The sequence below is a fragment of the Trichoderma evansii genome (genome assembly GCF_050947405.1).
Source record: "Trichoderma evansii strain SZMC 28006 chromosome Unknown GGI43scaffold_16, whole genome shotgun sequence".
Taxonomy (NCBI): domain Eukaryota; kingdom Fungi; phylum Ascomycota; class Sordariomycetes; order Hypocreales; family Hypocreaceae; genus Trichoderma; species Trichoderma evansii.
The window spans coordinates 578,199-592,849 of record NW_028145190.1 but is presented as its reverse complement, the minus strand read 5'-3'; the positions used below and the strand labels follow the sequence as shown (position 1 = coordinate 592,849).

The 14,651-nt window shown below is 51.0% G+C and overlaps 4 protein-coding genes across 4 annotated transcripts; 1 reads left to right on the top strand and 3 right to left on the bottom strand.

The window, feature by feature from the left end:
- Positions 1–353: 353 nt before the first annotated feature.
- GGI43DRAFT_108560 (uncharacterized protein) lies at positions 354–2,172 on the bottom strand. Its single transcript, XM_083198874.1, has one exon. It carries the CDS (start codon positions 1,816–1,818, stop codon positions 760–762), a length of 1,059 nt encoding a protein of 352 aa, XP_083058634.1. The 5' UTR covers positions 1,819–2,172; the 3' UTR covers positions 354–759.
- A 2,042-nt stretch (positions 2,173–4,214) lies between these two features.
- Positions 4,215–6,393, bottom strand: GGI43DRAFT_410360 (major facilitator superfamily domain-containing protein). The gene has a single exon (XM_083206616.1). It carries the CDS (start codon positions 5,885–5,887, stop codon positions 4,421–4,423), a length of 1,467 nt encoding a protein of 488 aa, XP_083058633.1. The 5' UTR covers positions 5,888–6,393; the 3' UTR covers positions 4,215–4,420.
- Positions 6,394–8,658: 2,265 nt separating this feature from the next.
- On the top strand, positions 8,659–10,302 carry GGI43DRAFT_108515 (uncharacterized protein). Its single transcript, XM_083198873.1, has one exon. It carries the CDS (start codon positions 8,882–8,884, stop codon positions 10,148–10,150), a length of 1,269 nt encoding a protein of 422 aa, XP_083058632.1. The 5' UTR covers positions 8,659–8,881; the 3' UTR covers positions 10,151–10,302.
- GGI43DRAFT_108494 (transcription factor domain-containing protein) lies at positions 10,181–12,673 on the bottom strand. The gene has a single exon (XM_083198872.1). The coding sequence runs from the start codon at positions 12,295–12,297 to the stop codon at positions 10,354–10,356; it is 1,944 nt and encodes a 647-aa protein (XP_083058631.1). The 5' UTR covers positions 12,298–12,673; the 3' UTR covers positions 10,181–10,353.
- Between the last annotated feature and the right edge of the window lie 1,978 nt (positions 12,674–14,651).

The following is a 14,651-nucleotide window of genomic DNA, read 5'->3' as shown; positions in this document are numbered from 1 at the left end:
ACAAGCGCTGAGGCAAGATTCCGGCGGTCCAGATCTGTGGCTTTTTCCACACTGCGAGGGGGTGGCTGCACAACAGCGCCGGCTTAGCAGATGCATCAAGAGAGGAAGCACAAGCTGAGAGAAAGTTGGCCAGAGGAGGCCGCAAGAATGTGAGCTTGCGAGGACAGTGCAGAATATAAGCCGAGGAGGGCCTGGCACGGCGCGGCAGCTGTTTATCCGCTGCCATTGGCACAGTGTGCGGGCCAGCCCGGCACGTACGACGCCTAAATGCAGGGTGTCCGAATGCGGACGGCTATTGCAACCCTCGAATTTCAAGGGGCGCACATGTAGGCTATGGCAGCAAGGGCTGTTAATCTTGTTTGCGTAGTTTGTTACCAAATCATTTATCTTGGTAAACGTCTATTTGCAAGTTGTTCTATCTGCCTGGTTTACCCCTGAAAACACAACTCTGTCCAAACTCCATCATAACAATGCATTATACATAAGAGGGTTGAGGTTGGTCGCCAGCTCTCTGGCAGTACCTACAGAATATGAGTATCATTGGTGGCCACGCTTGTACCCGGAGATACAATTTTGTTCGCGGCTACCAACCATGGTTCTCATTTTGGTTTGACAGCTCCCGGCACTATTCCCACTCCATCGAGTTGGTGGCATAAGCGGCCCAAGTACACGTCTAGTCAGAACTGGTACCTTTGCGCAAGTAAAGCCTTATAGTGCCAAATACTATCACAACTTCAAACTCGCTCAAGCCAAAAAGCCCTAAGCTTGACTCCGCTCAATCTCGAACAGTTGAGGCACGGCGTCAGCCAGACTCTCCTCTAGGCTCCTCCATTTCACCCCTATATGATTGTCTGTCTTTTCTGTGCTGATGCCAAAATGCGTATGAGACTCCCGTTTACCAGGCTCGCCAATTGGGATTCTGTCTCCGTATTTGGGAAACATTTTCCTGCTCATGTCTGCGAGCTCCTGGTTGCAATAAACGCCAGAAGCTAGGAGATAGCGGCCACCACCAAGTCCTACCCATCGTAGGGCTTTGACGTGGGCATCTGCGACATCACGCACATCGACCCAGATGGGGCCTTTTGTTGGCGGCACAGCGTTGTCTCGACCAGCAGAAATAGCAGCCCAGAGCAAGAGATTGCTAGTGTTGACGCCGGCGATGCTCGTCGGCTTAGCCTCTGGAAGGAAAGGGCCAAACACCATGGCAGGACACAAGCTGACAAGATCGAATCCGAGTCTCTTCTTCTCCATAAACTTCAATGCCGCCTTTTCGGCCGCCGCCTTGCTCGCGCGATACGCCGTGGGTGCGTTGTCTGCTTTTACTCCGTCTTCGTATTCCAGCGGACTCCAGTCTTGAGATGTGTAGATTTTTCCTGGACTTGGACCGGCCGCGGCGTCGTATATTGAGGCAAAACTGTTTGTATGAACGACTCGTCGGATGCTCTTAATCTTTGCTGCCACCTCTAAGACGGCAATTGATCCCTTTACAGCGGGGATCATCATCTCCTCTTCAAAGTTTTTCGCATTGTAGTGAAATGGCCCAGCAATGTGGAAAATCGCAGTTGGTGATAGAGGCTCAAGGACTTCGAGGTATCTTTGGACGTCTGTAAGGTCTTTGATGACGACAACCCGCAGTTTGGGGTGCGCATGATGTGTCTTGATCACAGTCTCGACTTTGGCGGCGCTCCTGACTGTTCCAACAACTTGAAATCCAGCTACCAGCAATGCAGCGACGCAATGCTGTGCAATGAATCCGTTGGCGCCTGTAACGACGACCAGGGACGGCGGATCAATATCAGGTATTAATGCTGAAGGCATTTTGAAATAAAATGACGATTCTGATGGGTGTTGTAAGTCAAAGAGGGGGAAAATTGAAAGAAAGGGAAGGCGACGTTATGTATTCAATTCTCTCCAGGCATCCACCGAGAGATCGTCCTGCCAGTACCTCTCTATGGAGAGTAAAGTCAAGCAAACAGAGCGCTCAGACCCGCGGCGCATCACTAATTCACGACGCCCGCCATCCGTGATCGCGTCCCGACGGCCAAGCGTATCCAGCGCTGCAAGCCACTCGCCGTGTTTGATGCAAAGGATTGAGGAAAAGTTGACAGGAAGACAGATCAGCAGTGACCATCTCTCCACACTATCGGTCGACTGGCAGAGACGGTGCTGAATAGCGTGCGAGCTGGCCCGACACCTGCAGCCGTCGCAAATCTCGTGTGTTTTCCAGCAACCTCCGATGTGGGGCGAATGAGGGGAGAGAGGCCGGCATCCGGACCCGGCGACCTCACCGAGCGCGGACCGGTATAGGAACTCGCAGACCTATCAGGTAGCAAGGTGAGCTGGTTGAATGGCTAGAATTGTCTTGGAGGATGCAGATCATTGAGTAAAAGGGAAAACAACACTACTGGCTGCTTAGTGCTATAACACGCGGCACACTCTGTAGTCGCCATCCATCGACCAGTTAGAATCCAACCCCATTGGCAGCCTCGACAGTAATACGTCCCTATAATTGAATCCAAGTAAAGGAATGTTGTATAAACTGCCTGTCGATTTTGTCTGGCTTCGCTGGTCATTTTATCTACCCTATACATTGAGCCGGATGGTTAATGTTTTGTACGGTTATCATGTTGCAAGATTTTCTATATCTCGACTTACATTTCTCTCTCTCTTTCCTTTTCTCCTTTTTTTCACACTGTTTACCCTTTATGGCATTTTTCTAGACAGCTGTCCATTGACGGTGAGCTGTCACTGCCTCTGCATGTGGCTGCTCTAGTCGTATGTAGGTCTTCGGCCTCGACCACTAGTTAGGGCGTTGTGCAGCCACAGTTGACAAGTCAGCGCGCAACAAGCACAGAGGGACGCCCATATCCCATAGCATATGCTCCATAAATAGATTTATTACTTGTATTCAGTTTATAGTAGTATACGTCTAGATAAAACGTGCCTTGTTCTAATCATTGGACATGCTTGGGCAATGTGAGAAAAGGAGAGTACGGTCAAGTATGATAAATGCGACACAATTATCCCATATTGCAAGCAATAATAATGTGAAGCCATCCACTGATTACTACGGAACTTTTGAAGCTGCGAGAGCCCAATTACAGTCAAATGGAATGTGTGGAATGTCCTGCAGGACAGCTGTCGCCGTGGCCGTCGCTAAAAATTATATGCAATGCACTCCGCGGAGCTGTAGCAGCACTGATACAACGTCCTTCGCATTAACCAACAGGTCATATTTGTGTAGCACGAAAGGAGGCATCATACTCTACCGATCCGTTGCACGTCGCTGGCTTCGTGGCTCTCATCCCAAAGCTAACTCATAGTTACACAGAGCTCCAAACACGCCTCCCTGCATTAGCAGCTTGTGACACGGTAAGACTATTTAGCCTACTTTTCACATGAATGTAGAGGGTATAGGCGGTGGTTAAAGAAAGTAGTCCAGAAGGTAGTTCACCTGCCAAGTCCAAGTAGCCACACAAGAAGACGGCCAAGGACGGAATCAGGCGCAGTGTCGCCATAGCTGGAGGCTCGCGCACAAACATGTGCCTATTTTTGGGTAGCACAAAACAAACAGGCCCCTAGAGGTAACCGTCCACTCAAGAGTGCCCAGCCATGATTTCCGTACGCTGTTTCGGCTGGCGTTTCAGTCGAACTATGCCCAGATGGCCAGTCTATCCGCGGCGAATGCAACGACTGGGGGTGGATGTTTGTTTCGGCTGCTAGCATCGCATCGCCTGCTGCTCATGATTGTCGCTGCGGGCAACATATCGCCAATCCCTGTGTCTTATACAACGCATCACAGAATTTTTACGGATCACATACACATGTGGGCCATGATAAAGCAACAGGTCGATCATGGGGTTGGGTTCTGTGCGGCAGTCCTTGTGTGAGATGCACCGCGGATAGAAAGCGGCGAGGATATGCCGGGTGTCTCCACTGCTCACGGCAGTGTATCCACTAACACTCTGAACACAGCGTAGTTTGCGAAGTATCGACTTTTGCAATTCTAAGAATTCAATGGGCTTTTCGCCTAAAGAATTATCCATGAGTGTTTGCTAATTTCGTATGCTCAACGTCCAGTCCATATCTGCTGACGCGGGGGAAGCCGGCGTAAGTGCTACATCGGTAAGCACCTTGTGTGTGATTACCCCTTTTCATGTCAAGACCGAAACTGGAACTTTCTGTTTGTTTGCTTTGGGATGACACAATGAGACTGAAAAGAAGGTAATGTATAATAATATACAAGAGTTGCCATAGCTAACTAAAAGTGACTAAATATAACTAAGATAATATTGACTTGATACTTCTTTGCTCCATCTTGAAAACCTAAACCCCATTGACAAATAAAACAAACATGCTAACCACCCTTTTATTTCTTACACTCTCAACAGCTCGGAAAGCAACCAGGCCCCCGGCGCGCTTAGTACACATATTGGAATGTAGGGTTTGTCATGTCGGTCTGCTCATCGTCGACTGCCTTGGCGTCAATCTCGCCTCGGTTGATAGCCTCCAACTCTGCCTTGCGAGCATCAGCCGTCTTAGCATTGCGAATTCCGTAAAGAATTCTCTGTAGAATCGTAACGACAATAGATGCGGCGGCAACGGCAAGAACGGTGATTTTGGCGGGGAGATACTGGGGGGCATCCTTGACCTGGAAAGTTTGTGGGCCGATAATGTTGGCGATGGAGAAGCCGATAGCGATGATGGCATTGACGGTAACCTTTTTCGTGTATCCCTGCGTGTTGGCACCGACCAGAGCGTAGATGAGAGCCAGGGGGGCCACGTCGAAGTTGATGAGGTAGACACCAGCCAAGGCACCACCGTTGGATTTGGCAAAGGACATCAATGCCGCACCAATGATGGTGGGAATCAGGAGCGCAATGATGCTCAACCAACGAGGCAGGTTGAAGTAGATCGCGTAAGAACCGGCCAGGGTTGCAAAGATGGAGATGGCACCAGCAGGCATGTTGAGAAGCGCAGACTTCATGGGCGTGAGGAAGATGGAGTTGATGATGGTCGCCGAGAAGGTGGTAATGATACCAGAGGGAATCACAATAAGAATGGTGTTGATAAACAACAGCCACACCTGGAGATCCTTGAGGGCGTCCAAGATACCAGAGACATGGAAAACCTTCTTACCAGAACCAGCCTGGTCTCGAGCCAAAACTTCCTCGACAAGAGCCTTTTCCTCCTCGGTCAAGAACTTGGCAGAGGTGATGCTGTTGGGCATAAGCAGGATGACTGCGACGGCGACGAAAAGGTTGAAAACGCCAACGGCGACAAACATGATGCGCCAGCCTTGGAATGAGGAAGTCGTCGAGCCGTGCTGAGCCGCCCAGGAGATCAATCCTCCCATAACCTGTCCAGCTCCCAGACCACAGTACCAGATACCCGTGCGCAGAGTAGCCTGCTTCCTAGTATACCACTGAGACGTAATCATGACCAAGGCCGGGGTGATGACAGCCTCGAACATACCCAGCAGAGTCCTGACAGCTGCGACACTGGCAAAGTTCTGCGTCGCAGCCGTGCAGCAAACAACGATACCCCAGAGCAAGACGTTGAATCCCAGCACCTTGGAAACAGGGAACTTCTGGATCAAGTAACCCTGAGGAAACTCGGCGACGGCGTAACCAATGAAGAAGGCAGTAGCCATCCAGGAGAAATCGTTGCCAACAAAGTGAAGGGCCTTGGAGATGCCCATGATGTTGGCATAGTTGACGAGGACTTTATCGAGAAACTGCAGGAAGTAGCAGAAGAACATGAGCGGCACAATGTTCAAGTCGATCTTTCGGTAGATGCGCTTGAGCTCCTGCACCTTGGCCGCGGGATCTTCCCACGACGAAGCCGAGTGGCTCGAGCTCACTGGCGAAGCAAGCTTTTCATCCATTGTAGATGGATTGTTGATATCGATGTTGTTTTTAGTTTTTTCGAACAGCGGAGAATAAGTGAAATCGAAGTCTTAAGAAAGGCAAAACGAAACAAACAAAATGACAAGTCAATAATAACACGTTATAGCGTCCAAACAATAAACCATAAAAATATCTCAAATAAATTTAAAAAGAGGTATGGCTCAGTTCATAGTTTTAATAAACAGCCGAAAAAAAGAGTGAAGCCGCTGTTTCGTAATTGGAAGCTGAGCGAAGAAGAAGGGGGTGGTCATGAATCAATGGCTAAAACATCAACGCATGAAGGATTCCAAGAATACAAAAAACAAATTCGGTCTCGGAGATCTCATACATATATCAAACATTTTGCCTCCGCAACCAGTTTAGGAAAAGATCGAAAAATAGGAAAAAAACGTACGATCCCCTATTCTATCAAGGGTCCTCGTTCTTTTCTTCTTCTGGCCTTTTGCCAGTTCTATTACATTGCATGCAATCTAACATGTTCTCGGCCATTCGTATGCCATAGCCCGCTCAGCTACGAATTCCTGCTTGGCAAAGCGGTCTTTTTTTCTCCTGCCAATGATTCGCAAAAGATAGCGATGTAACCCTTGGCGGGTTTCTCTGAGCAAGGCTAGGCCGCAAGCATGCCCTGCTTGTGTCAATTTAATTTACTGCATAGAAAAAGAGGCCGTGCTAAGCTCCAATGGAACATCGGCTGAACATCTTCACGGACGGGTGGAGACGCTGCGATATAATATGCGCCAAACAGAACGAGAGATCCAGCATCAGCCCATGCGAACAGTTCGGCAAGGGGCATGAACTGAGCGAGCACCCATGGAAATAATAAGAGTGGCTTCAATATTCTCGTCAAGCATCGTGGGCCAGCCCGGCATTTAGCGGTACTAATCAAGATTTAATGGGGAAGGTAATACAAGGGTGCTAATGGATTGAGTGACTGGTCAGTACTTGTACTCTGTAACGCGAGTGCTCCATAGTGCAATACAGCGAGCATTTTCTATCTCTCAGCTCGGAGGATTTCGTTTCGGCACGCACTGGGGACTTCTGGATCTGGGCCTACAAATCCGCGTGGGCCGTGCTACAACTGAAGCTCCATAGTAAATCGAAAATCACTCCCACATCGAGATTTGCAAGCCGGCTGGCTGGCTGCACGCTGAGCTCGGCCGCTGAATACGAATTCCTCTGCCCTCTATTTCGCCATTTCAGAATGCAACCTCATACGAACTGCTTTCCCCGGACGCATTGATGCCAAAAATTTCCTCATCGTTACAGATTCAGAAAGCGTGGAGCCTGCACGGACGGTCTCGTTTTGTCAGAGGCCATGCCCAGCCAGGCCAAGCCTCGCTCTCCAGACCAGTTTTTTCTCCGCCGCGGATACGAAAATATCTGGCTTGTATGTAAGATGCCGCCGTCGAATAGATATGCAGCTTCGATACTGCTTCGTAAGACTGCTTCGTGTCAGCAATCCATGCATTGCATTGAATTGGCAGCGCTGCTACTATAACGAAATCCCTCCCGGCAACTCCCCCCCCCCGGAGCCACTCACCGGATATCGAAATCTCACCCTGCCAGGACCCAGGGAAACGCCATCGAAATCTGCTGCGGCCGTCGGAAACCCGGCCTGCCTGCCATTCTCCTCTTCTTTTCTAGCCCGCCGCGCTTCTTCCCGCGGATCCGGACGCTCGGGTCACATCCGGGCCAACATCAGCACCGAGTTAGGCATGAGCAAGAGGCAAAATGCATAAACGCAGTTTGAGGCAGCGAGCGCCATTCGCTACGCGCTATCCAGCCTTTTAGTGGAGAGAAAGAGCAAAAATACAGCGATTTCGTGCTCTGCTGGAATAAGACTCGCGGACCTAAAAACACTGTGAAACCAGCCGTCGTGAGAATCAGGAGATTCCCCATACGCAGTAACATATTAATTGCAATTTCATAGAAAATATAAATTGCCTGCATACGAGCATCTGGAGGCGCAGAGGACCAACGATAACCGACGGCACATCTTCGCCAGCAGCCGAGAGTGGCTGTTTGTTAATCTCCCGTCCAGTTCCCACTAACATCACGAGTGGCCTCACTACAGAGCACCCCATGTAATCACTAACAAGTGTTTCGGAGTACGCCTGGAGTAATCAATTCTTAGCAGTATTACTCCGTATTCCGTATGAACAAGCGATGCCTGTCCTCAGCGTCGCTTTGAAAACTCCTTTGGGCACATTAGTTCCATACGTCTATATCGGAGACTCCAAGCAAGTCTAAGCGTTAGGCTATGAACCTAGTAAACTGCGTACGTGTATCCGTGCATGGAACTCTTCTTCCGGGAAGGAATGCCGATGCAGTCAAAGCCATCCTTGAAAGGCAAACATACGCATGCAAATGATATGCAGCAAGCGGTAAGCCATACCGCCACGTACAGGATATAGTTGACATCCATATACGCTGCGCCATCCGTCTGCTACATCTTCCGACGGCTGCGACATCGAGAAGCCTGCCCAGCAAAGAAAAAAGCCACATCTTAGACATCTTAAGCATCATAAGCGACTTAGACGGTAATCAGCTCCGACGGACACCGCATAACCACTGTCGATCAGCTGCAAGCCAATCCTCTATTTTGCCTCCCCCAGCGCCATGAACGGGGCACTTTGCTTAGAAGTCCAGCTGAAGTAAAGGATATAAACCATCCCAGACCAGCAATCGCTCACTCAATGTCAAGATACGAAATAGATATTTCATTTACAGGGGAACCATATTTCCATATTCAGTTTTATTTTTCCTTGATATCTATCTTTCGTGACTATCGTTTCAAGTAATCTCAGCACATCTAGATTTTCATTCATCACGTCTCCCCTTTTTTTGCATTTCGTCAATCGCTTGCTCCTTTCTCATACACGCTATATGCTCCAAAAAGAGACATAAAATAAAAATAAAATTAACATTCAAAAGACAAAGAACAAGGGGAGGAATATTTCCAAGATTGCATCATGCATGCAACAACGGAAAACCAACCGGCCCCTTTCTACAATATAGCCGTTATTGGTTCCGGTTTGGGCGGCCTATCCGCCGCTATTGCCCTCCGTCGCACCGGCCACCAAGTCATCATCTATGAAAGATATGACTTTAGCGGAGAAGTTGGTGCTTCGCTTTCACTGGCCTCCAATGGCTCTCGCTTCTTGGAAGAATGGGAAGTGGACATTCCCTCTGCCAAGCCCGTCGTCCTCCAGAAGCTTATCCGCCACGACTGGTCCTCGGGAAACGTTACCGCCGAGTATCCACTGGGAGACTACTGTGAGCGGTTCGGCACAGACTACAACAATTTCCACAGAATCGATCTCCATAGGCATCTAAAAAATGTGGCCACCGCCGAAACGGGAGGCGGGTCTCCAGCGCAGCTAAAGGTTTGCCATCAGGCGATCAAATTGGATCCCGCTCAGGGGAAAATAACATTCGATAACGGCAAAGAAGCTGTTCACGATGTTGTCGTTTGCGCGGACGGGATTCGGAGCCAGATGCGAGAACAGCTTGGCATTATTCCAAACGTCGCACCATCCACGTCCTGCTGTTACCGGTGTATCATAAGCACTGAAAAGCTCCGGGAACTGGGACTTGGCGAGTTTGCTGAAAATAGTGCCATCGAGTTTTGGGGAGGTAACGGCATCGATAAGATTGTCATGAGCCCATGCTCCAAACATGAAGTTGTTAGTTGTTATTGCTTCTATCCAGCCGAAAAGAATAATCTCAAAGAGGATGGCTGGAATATTTCGTCTACGGGCGAGAATCTTGCTGCAACATTCCCTGATCTGGACGAGCGGCTGCTCACTCTGTTTCGTAATGCAGAGGATGTCAAGATGTGGCGCCTGTATAACCATGAGCCCTATCCCTATTGGGTGAGCGGTCGTTACTGCCTACTTGGAGATGCAGCTCATCCAATGATGCCCGATCAATCTCAAGGCGCATGCATGGCGCTCGAGGATGCAGGGGCACTCGGCATACTCTTCTCCACCAAATATACACACCTGTCTATACCTGAAAAGCTTCGGCTGTACGAGCTGGAGCGCAGGCCACGGGCTACGCGAGTACAGGAGAGCAGTCGAAGGGCCAGAACAGACATTACCGAAAGGATTGGTTGGAGCAGCGCCAACGACCGCCCCGGGAAGCTGACAATAGAAGAGGTGTGTGGATACAATATGCATTCTCATGTGGCTGAGCTGGTCGAGAGAATCTCACAAGCTTCTTCTTCAAACCCTGGCTAAGCGAGCAATTGTGATATTATTTGCCGCTGCAGCTGCTACCTGTGGTACAGGTCGTGACGACGAAAACTTCTAATGTCCGAAAATTCGACCATCAATACAAATCGGAGATTGTATTAGGATTATTCCATAAAAGGTAGAGTGTATTGCAAAATTATGCCAAGCCTGCTGCTCCTCTTTGTTAAGCGACGACGCACCGAATGTGCTTAGAAAACAGCCAGGCCATGCATCTCCTCGTATCGAATCCGTGCCCAGTTGACAATAGTACCGGTGCCATCGGTCTCATCTCTCATCTTCCAGACGCGTTCTACCAGCTCCCGCGCATTATAGATGTATCCGAAGCCACATGTGCGCTCCATGACGAGGAGGCGGTCTTGAATGACAACGCGCTGCTCCATCGTCCAACATGCACCCCCTGCCATAACAAGGGGGTACATGAGGCAAGGTTCCAAGGCGCTGCCGTAGCGAATCTTTTGCACCGACTCTAGGATTCCCTCAACGTTAGTAGTAACTTTGGGATCGTTGACCTCATAACCCTCAACAATCTGGTGAAGGCGAAGCCTGATGGCATATTCGTAAGCCATTGTTGCGTGCAGCACATCGTCATTGGCCAGGTTAATGGTCCAGGCAGCTCGTGATAGGCCGCCGTATTCATAAGACCAGTGGTTGATGCGCTCTTCGATTTGTGTAGCTTCCTTGCGAAAGATGGCTTCTGAAACGCGGTCAACGCGAGTTTTCCGCTTGTCAGCAAGCGCATTGACTACGTCAACCAAGTGGAATAGTTCTTTAGGAATACCATAAATGGCAGAATCTTCTTCGTCAGGGGCAGATGTTAACCGATCCAACGTGGCCGCTTCTCGTGCATCCTCGCCCATAAGTGGAGGCTTACACGTCGACGTAGTAGCGGCAGAGTCGAGGAATCGAGCAAGCCGCACGAGAAACTTGTTATGGCCATGCATGCGATCTCCCTGCTGCTGGTTCATCAAGGCCGTCAGCAGCCTCTTGGCCCCTTTTAGATGGAGCTGCCATCCTTCGCTGGTGCCATCAAACAGCTCTGTCATGCATAGCAGCAGACTGCTGACAAGGGCAATGTCGGCATTCGATTTGTCCACATGAGGCAGGAGCCTGGCCAGAGACTGGGTTGCTTTGCTTTGGTGATAGATGCCCCTTTCGGCCAGCTGAGGTTGCAACTTGCGCCAGTGATTGGCTGAAAGAGCTAGCACGCAGTGCATGACGAGATCGTTGGAATGAGCAATAGGTAGCAGATAGCCATTGTAGGGGTTGGAATTTGACATGCGTCGGGAGAGCAAAGAAGACACAATGGTTATATAATGGTTGAGTAAAGCTCTATCATGTGGTGATGATAGTTGTGGCAATGACTGCGGGTTATACACAGATAGAGTCGACATGGATGATACGGGTGATACAGTTAGGGAATCGTGTGAATCTGAGTGAGGGCTGCCGTAGCTCATTGGCGTAATGGAATCCTGCCAGCTCATGGGGGGTGAGCCATGCACATCCCAGGCTGCCCTATCGACTGGCAGTCCAAGCTCGAATCCGTTGCCCGATGATGACGCAGGAGGTAAGCTGCCAAAGTGGTGGTCAGTGGAATAGTGGCTGTCGCCGCTACTGCTGCTGCTAGAAGAGCTCATGGCTGGGCTGTTACCGCCCCTGATAATAAGCTCGGTCGACACATCGGTAACGGCATCAACCAAAACGGGCTCCTGTGTTGGGATAATTCGTGAACCCACAGCTTCTGGCGAGACCGCCACAACTGTGGTCGTCGTCGCCGCCGCCGCTGTCGACGACCCTGGCGCTGGAGCACTCATAGTTGCGACTACGCCCACAAGTTTGTCCTTGGGACGCTCAGCAGGCCATGCACACTCAAGACACAGACGTCTACAGTCTCCGCATCGCGGCTTCGTCTCGTCGCACTTCTTCTTGCGGCGCTTGCACATGAGACATCCTGTCTGCACTCTTCGGATTCGTGCCTTGGGCAAGTCGCCCATCTGTTGGTTCAAAGCACCGCTAGCATCACGCGGGCGACATGGTAGACTCAGACGCAGGCACCGCGCACACGGTACGCTGCCATCGCAGGCCTGCTTGATCTGGGCACAGCGATGGCACACAGGGCGACTTTCGGAGACCATGATGACACCGCAGTTTTGATCCGTGAGATGTCGTGTCTCCCTCTTCTCACGTTTCCGCTCCTGCTCTCTCGCTCTCTCTCCGGCAGGTTTCCAAGCTCCTTTGAATACAGTTTCCTCCTGTCCTGAGAAGGGTTTCGAACTTTTGCGTTTCAACGTTGGTGGTAGATAGTAAATACGGTTGGCTGAGCTCTGCTCTAGGCCCCAGTTTTTCCCGCCTCGAAATCACTCGTCCGTGTGGCCGTAGAAAGCGGGTAAGGCTAAAAGGAGGCTTTTCTGCAGCGGGTGCGGGAGGGAGCGCCCTGCTCTAGTAGGATCGTCTTGGGGCCTTAAGATTCGAGAAGCTTGACGATGTTTCGATCGCGCTTCAATAGGCCACGGTTGACAGAGAGCTGGTCGGGGACGGGGCGACGATCGGGGGAGGCTGTTTTGAGCCCACAGGAGCGGTAGGTGGTATAAGAAACCGAGCAGGATTCGGGAGTATGCAATGGAGGAGGACCCCGGTAGATAATATCAGACTGCTGGACAGTCCAGTACTTTGGCGTCGAGTACGAGTGGCGCCGATCTGTCTGTAGCGGGGACGGCCTTATTTGGAGGATTCGTTAGCGGGAGCAAGTCCGACAGCGTTCCTGGAGGTGGTACTTTGCTGGAGCGTTGGCCGATAAGCGCCATGACAGCCGGGGAGATAAACCGCTAAACCACGACTACTTGCGCCATATGTACCGCTACCACAGGTCCTGTCACCACCTCACTTGTCAGCCGGCTGGCGTCTGGTGCCTTGCCAGGCTTTGGCGAGTGAAGGGTCGGGTGCTACCAGGGTTTCTAGAGTCGCTAGAAGCCCCAGACTTGGGTCCCCTGCAAGCACCAAGATGAAAAGCTGAGCGCACACTCGCTGCCCGTGCCATTCGCGTATGAGTGCTCCGTACGAGTACCTGCTCTGCGGCTTCAAATGGCCTGAGTCGAGTCGTCATCTGCAGTATCTGCCGCGCCGTACAAGTACTTGGCCGTAAAACAAGCTCTGCGGGTTTGGCGTGGGCGATCAGTCAATAGGGATCAAACCCGCCAGCGCCGCGCCGAGACTAGGCTCCATACATGCGGTGTTAGCTTGCGCTCTCAGATAGGCACGCATAATCTTTGTACTCAATATTCGGGGCGGGCATGCCGCCTCGACTCTGATTCTCCTTGATGTGACATGGCCCGACTTTGACTTATGCACATATATTTCCGGTAAAACAGAATTGGAAGAGGAGGGGGGGCATGTCAAACTGCCCTGGCATTGCCGTACAGTATGTGCGTCCTCGCGAGTACACACTACTGTACTGTTTTTAGCCCACGAAGCAGGAGTTACGACAGGTACCCCATACTACGACTTAGTATCTGTGCGCGCTCTCCCAGCACGGTTGATCGACGATGTAATGCGATGCGCATGCGTATGTACGTACATGATTCACGCAACGTCCCTTTGACCACTGCCAGTTCGGGTACCGGCAGAGATGTTCGTAACAGGTACAAGTACAGGCTCTGGTACAGGCACATGCCTAGGTCTCACACATCGGTGGCTCGTCTCGTGTCCAGGGCTGTTGTTGGCGATGTGGCCGGGGACGAGGCCGTCCGCCGACGTTCTACTGTATCTGGGCCCTGGCTTCGTTTCCTTTGCTGAGCATTCTCCGTCTTAGTAGCATTTCTAATCAGCATAAACCCGAATCTCTTCGCTAATCAGACTGCTCGTGCAGCTACCATCGCTGGCGGCATCGCAGTTAGAGCGCTCTAAAAGTGCCGATCCCTTTTTGCCCCTCAACACCGTCCGTCCTGCGAGGTGGGCTGAGAGGGACTGAGACCACCGCAGCGCTGATTCAAGCGTTTCAGTTTGTAAATGGTTCCATATTGGTATGCGCAGATGCCATCTTGCATGGGCCACCAGCGTGCCCGAGTTCTTGTCTCGCCAGCCGCTTCATGTCTCTGTTTTCTTCTAGAAGCCATGCTGCCGACCGCCCCTTCGCTAAGGAGGCGCGTCCATTTCTTCTCTTCGGTCTTATCTCCGCTTCTGCAATGCACGAGCTTGTCCAACATCTTACAGGCGTCTTCCTCGTGCAGCGCTGCATGATGCGCCACGCCAAAGGGAGACAAACGCCTTGTGCTAACGCCCGAAAGGGGATGTACTAGATCCCCGATGGCTCAGCCAAGCCAATGCTGTCGCAATTGGCCAAAGCCCTGGCCACGGACCCGGTAGAAGAGATTTGGTATCGTACCGGTGGTATACTTGAACTCCATATTCCGTACAACGGCCATTGTAACTGGATCCAGGTTGGTGCCGTACGGAATAATATGGATGCTGCTCGAACCATTTCTTCACGCTC

Coding starts and splice junctions, on each gene's coding strand:
- GGI43DRAFT_108560 (XM_083198874.1), bottom strand. CDS start 1,818: ATGCCTTCAGCATTAATACCTGATATTGATCCGCCGTCCCTGGTCGTC.
- GGI43DRAFT_410360 (XM_083206616.1), bottom strand. CDS start 5,887: ATGGATGAAAAGCTTGCTTCGCCAGTGAGCTCGAGCCACTCGGCTTCG.
- GGI43DRAFT_108515 (XM_083198873.1), top strand. CDS start 8,882: ATGCATGCAACAACGGAAAACCAACCGGCCCCTTTCTACAATATAGCC.
- GGI43DRAFT_108494 (XM_083198872.1), bottom strand. CDS start 12,297: ATGGTCTCCGAAAGTCGCCCTGTGTGCCATCGCTGTGCCCAGATCAAG.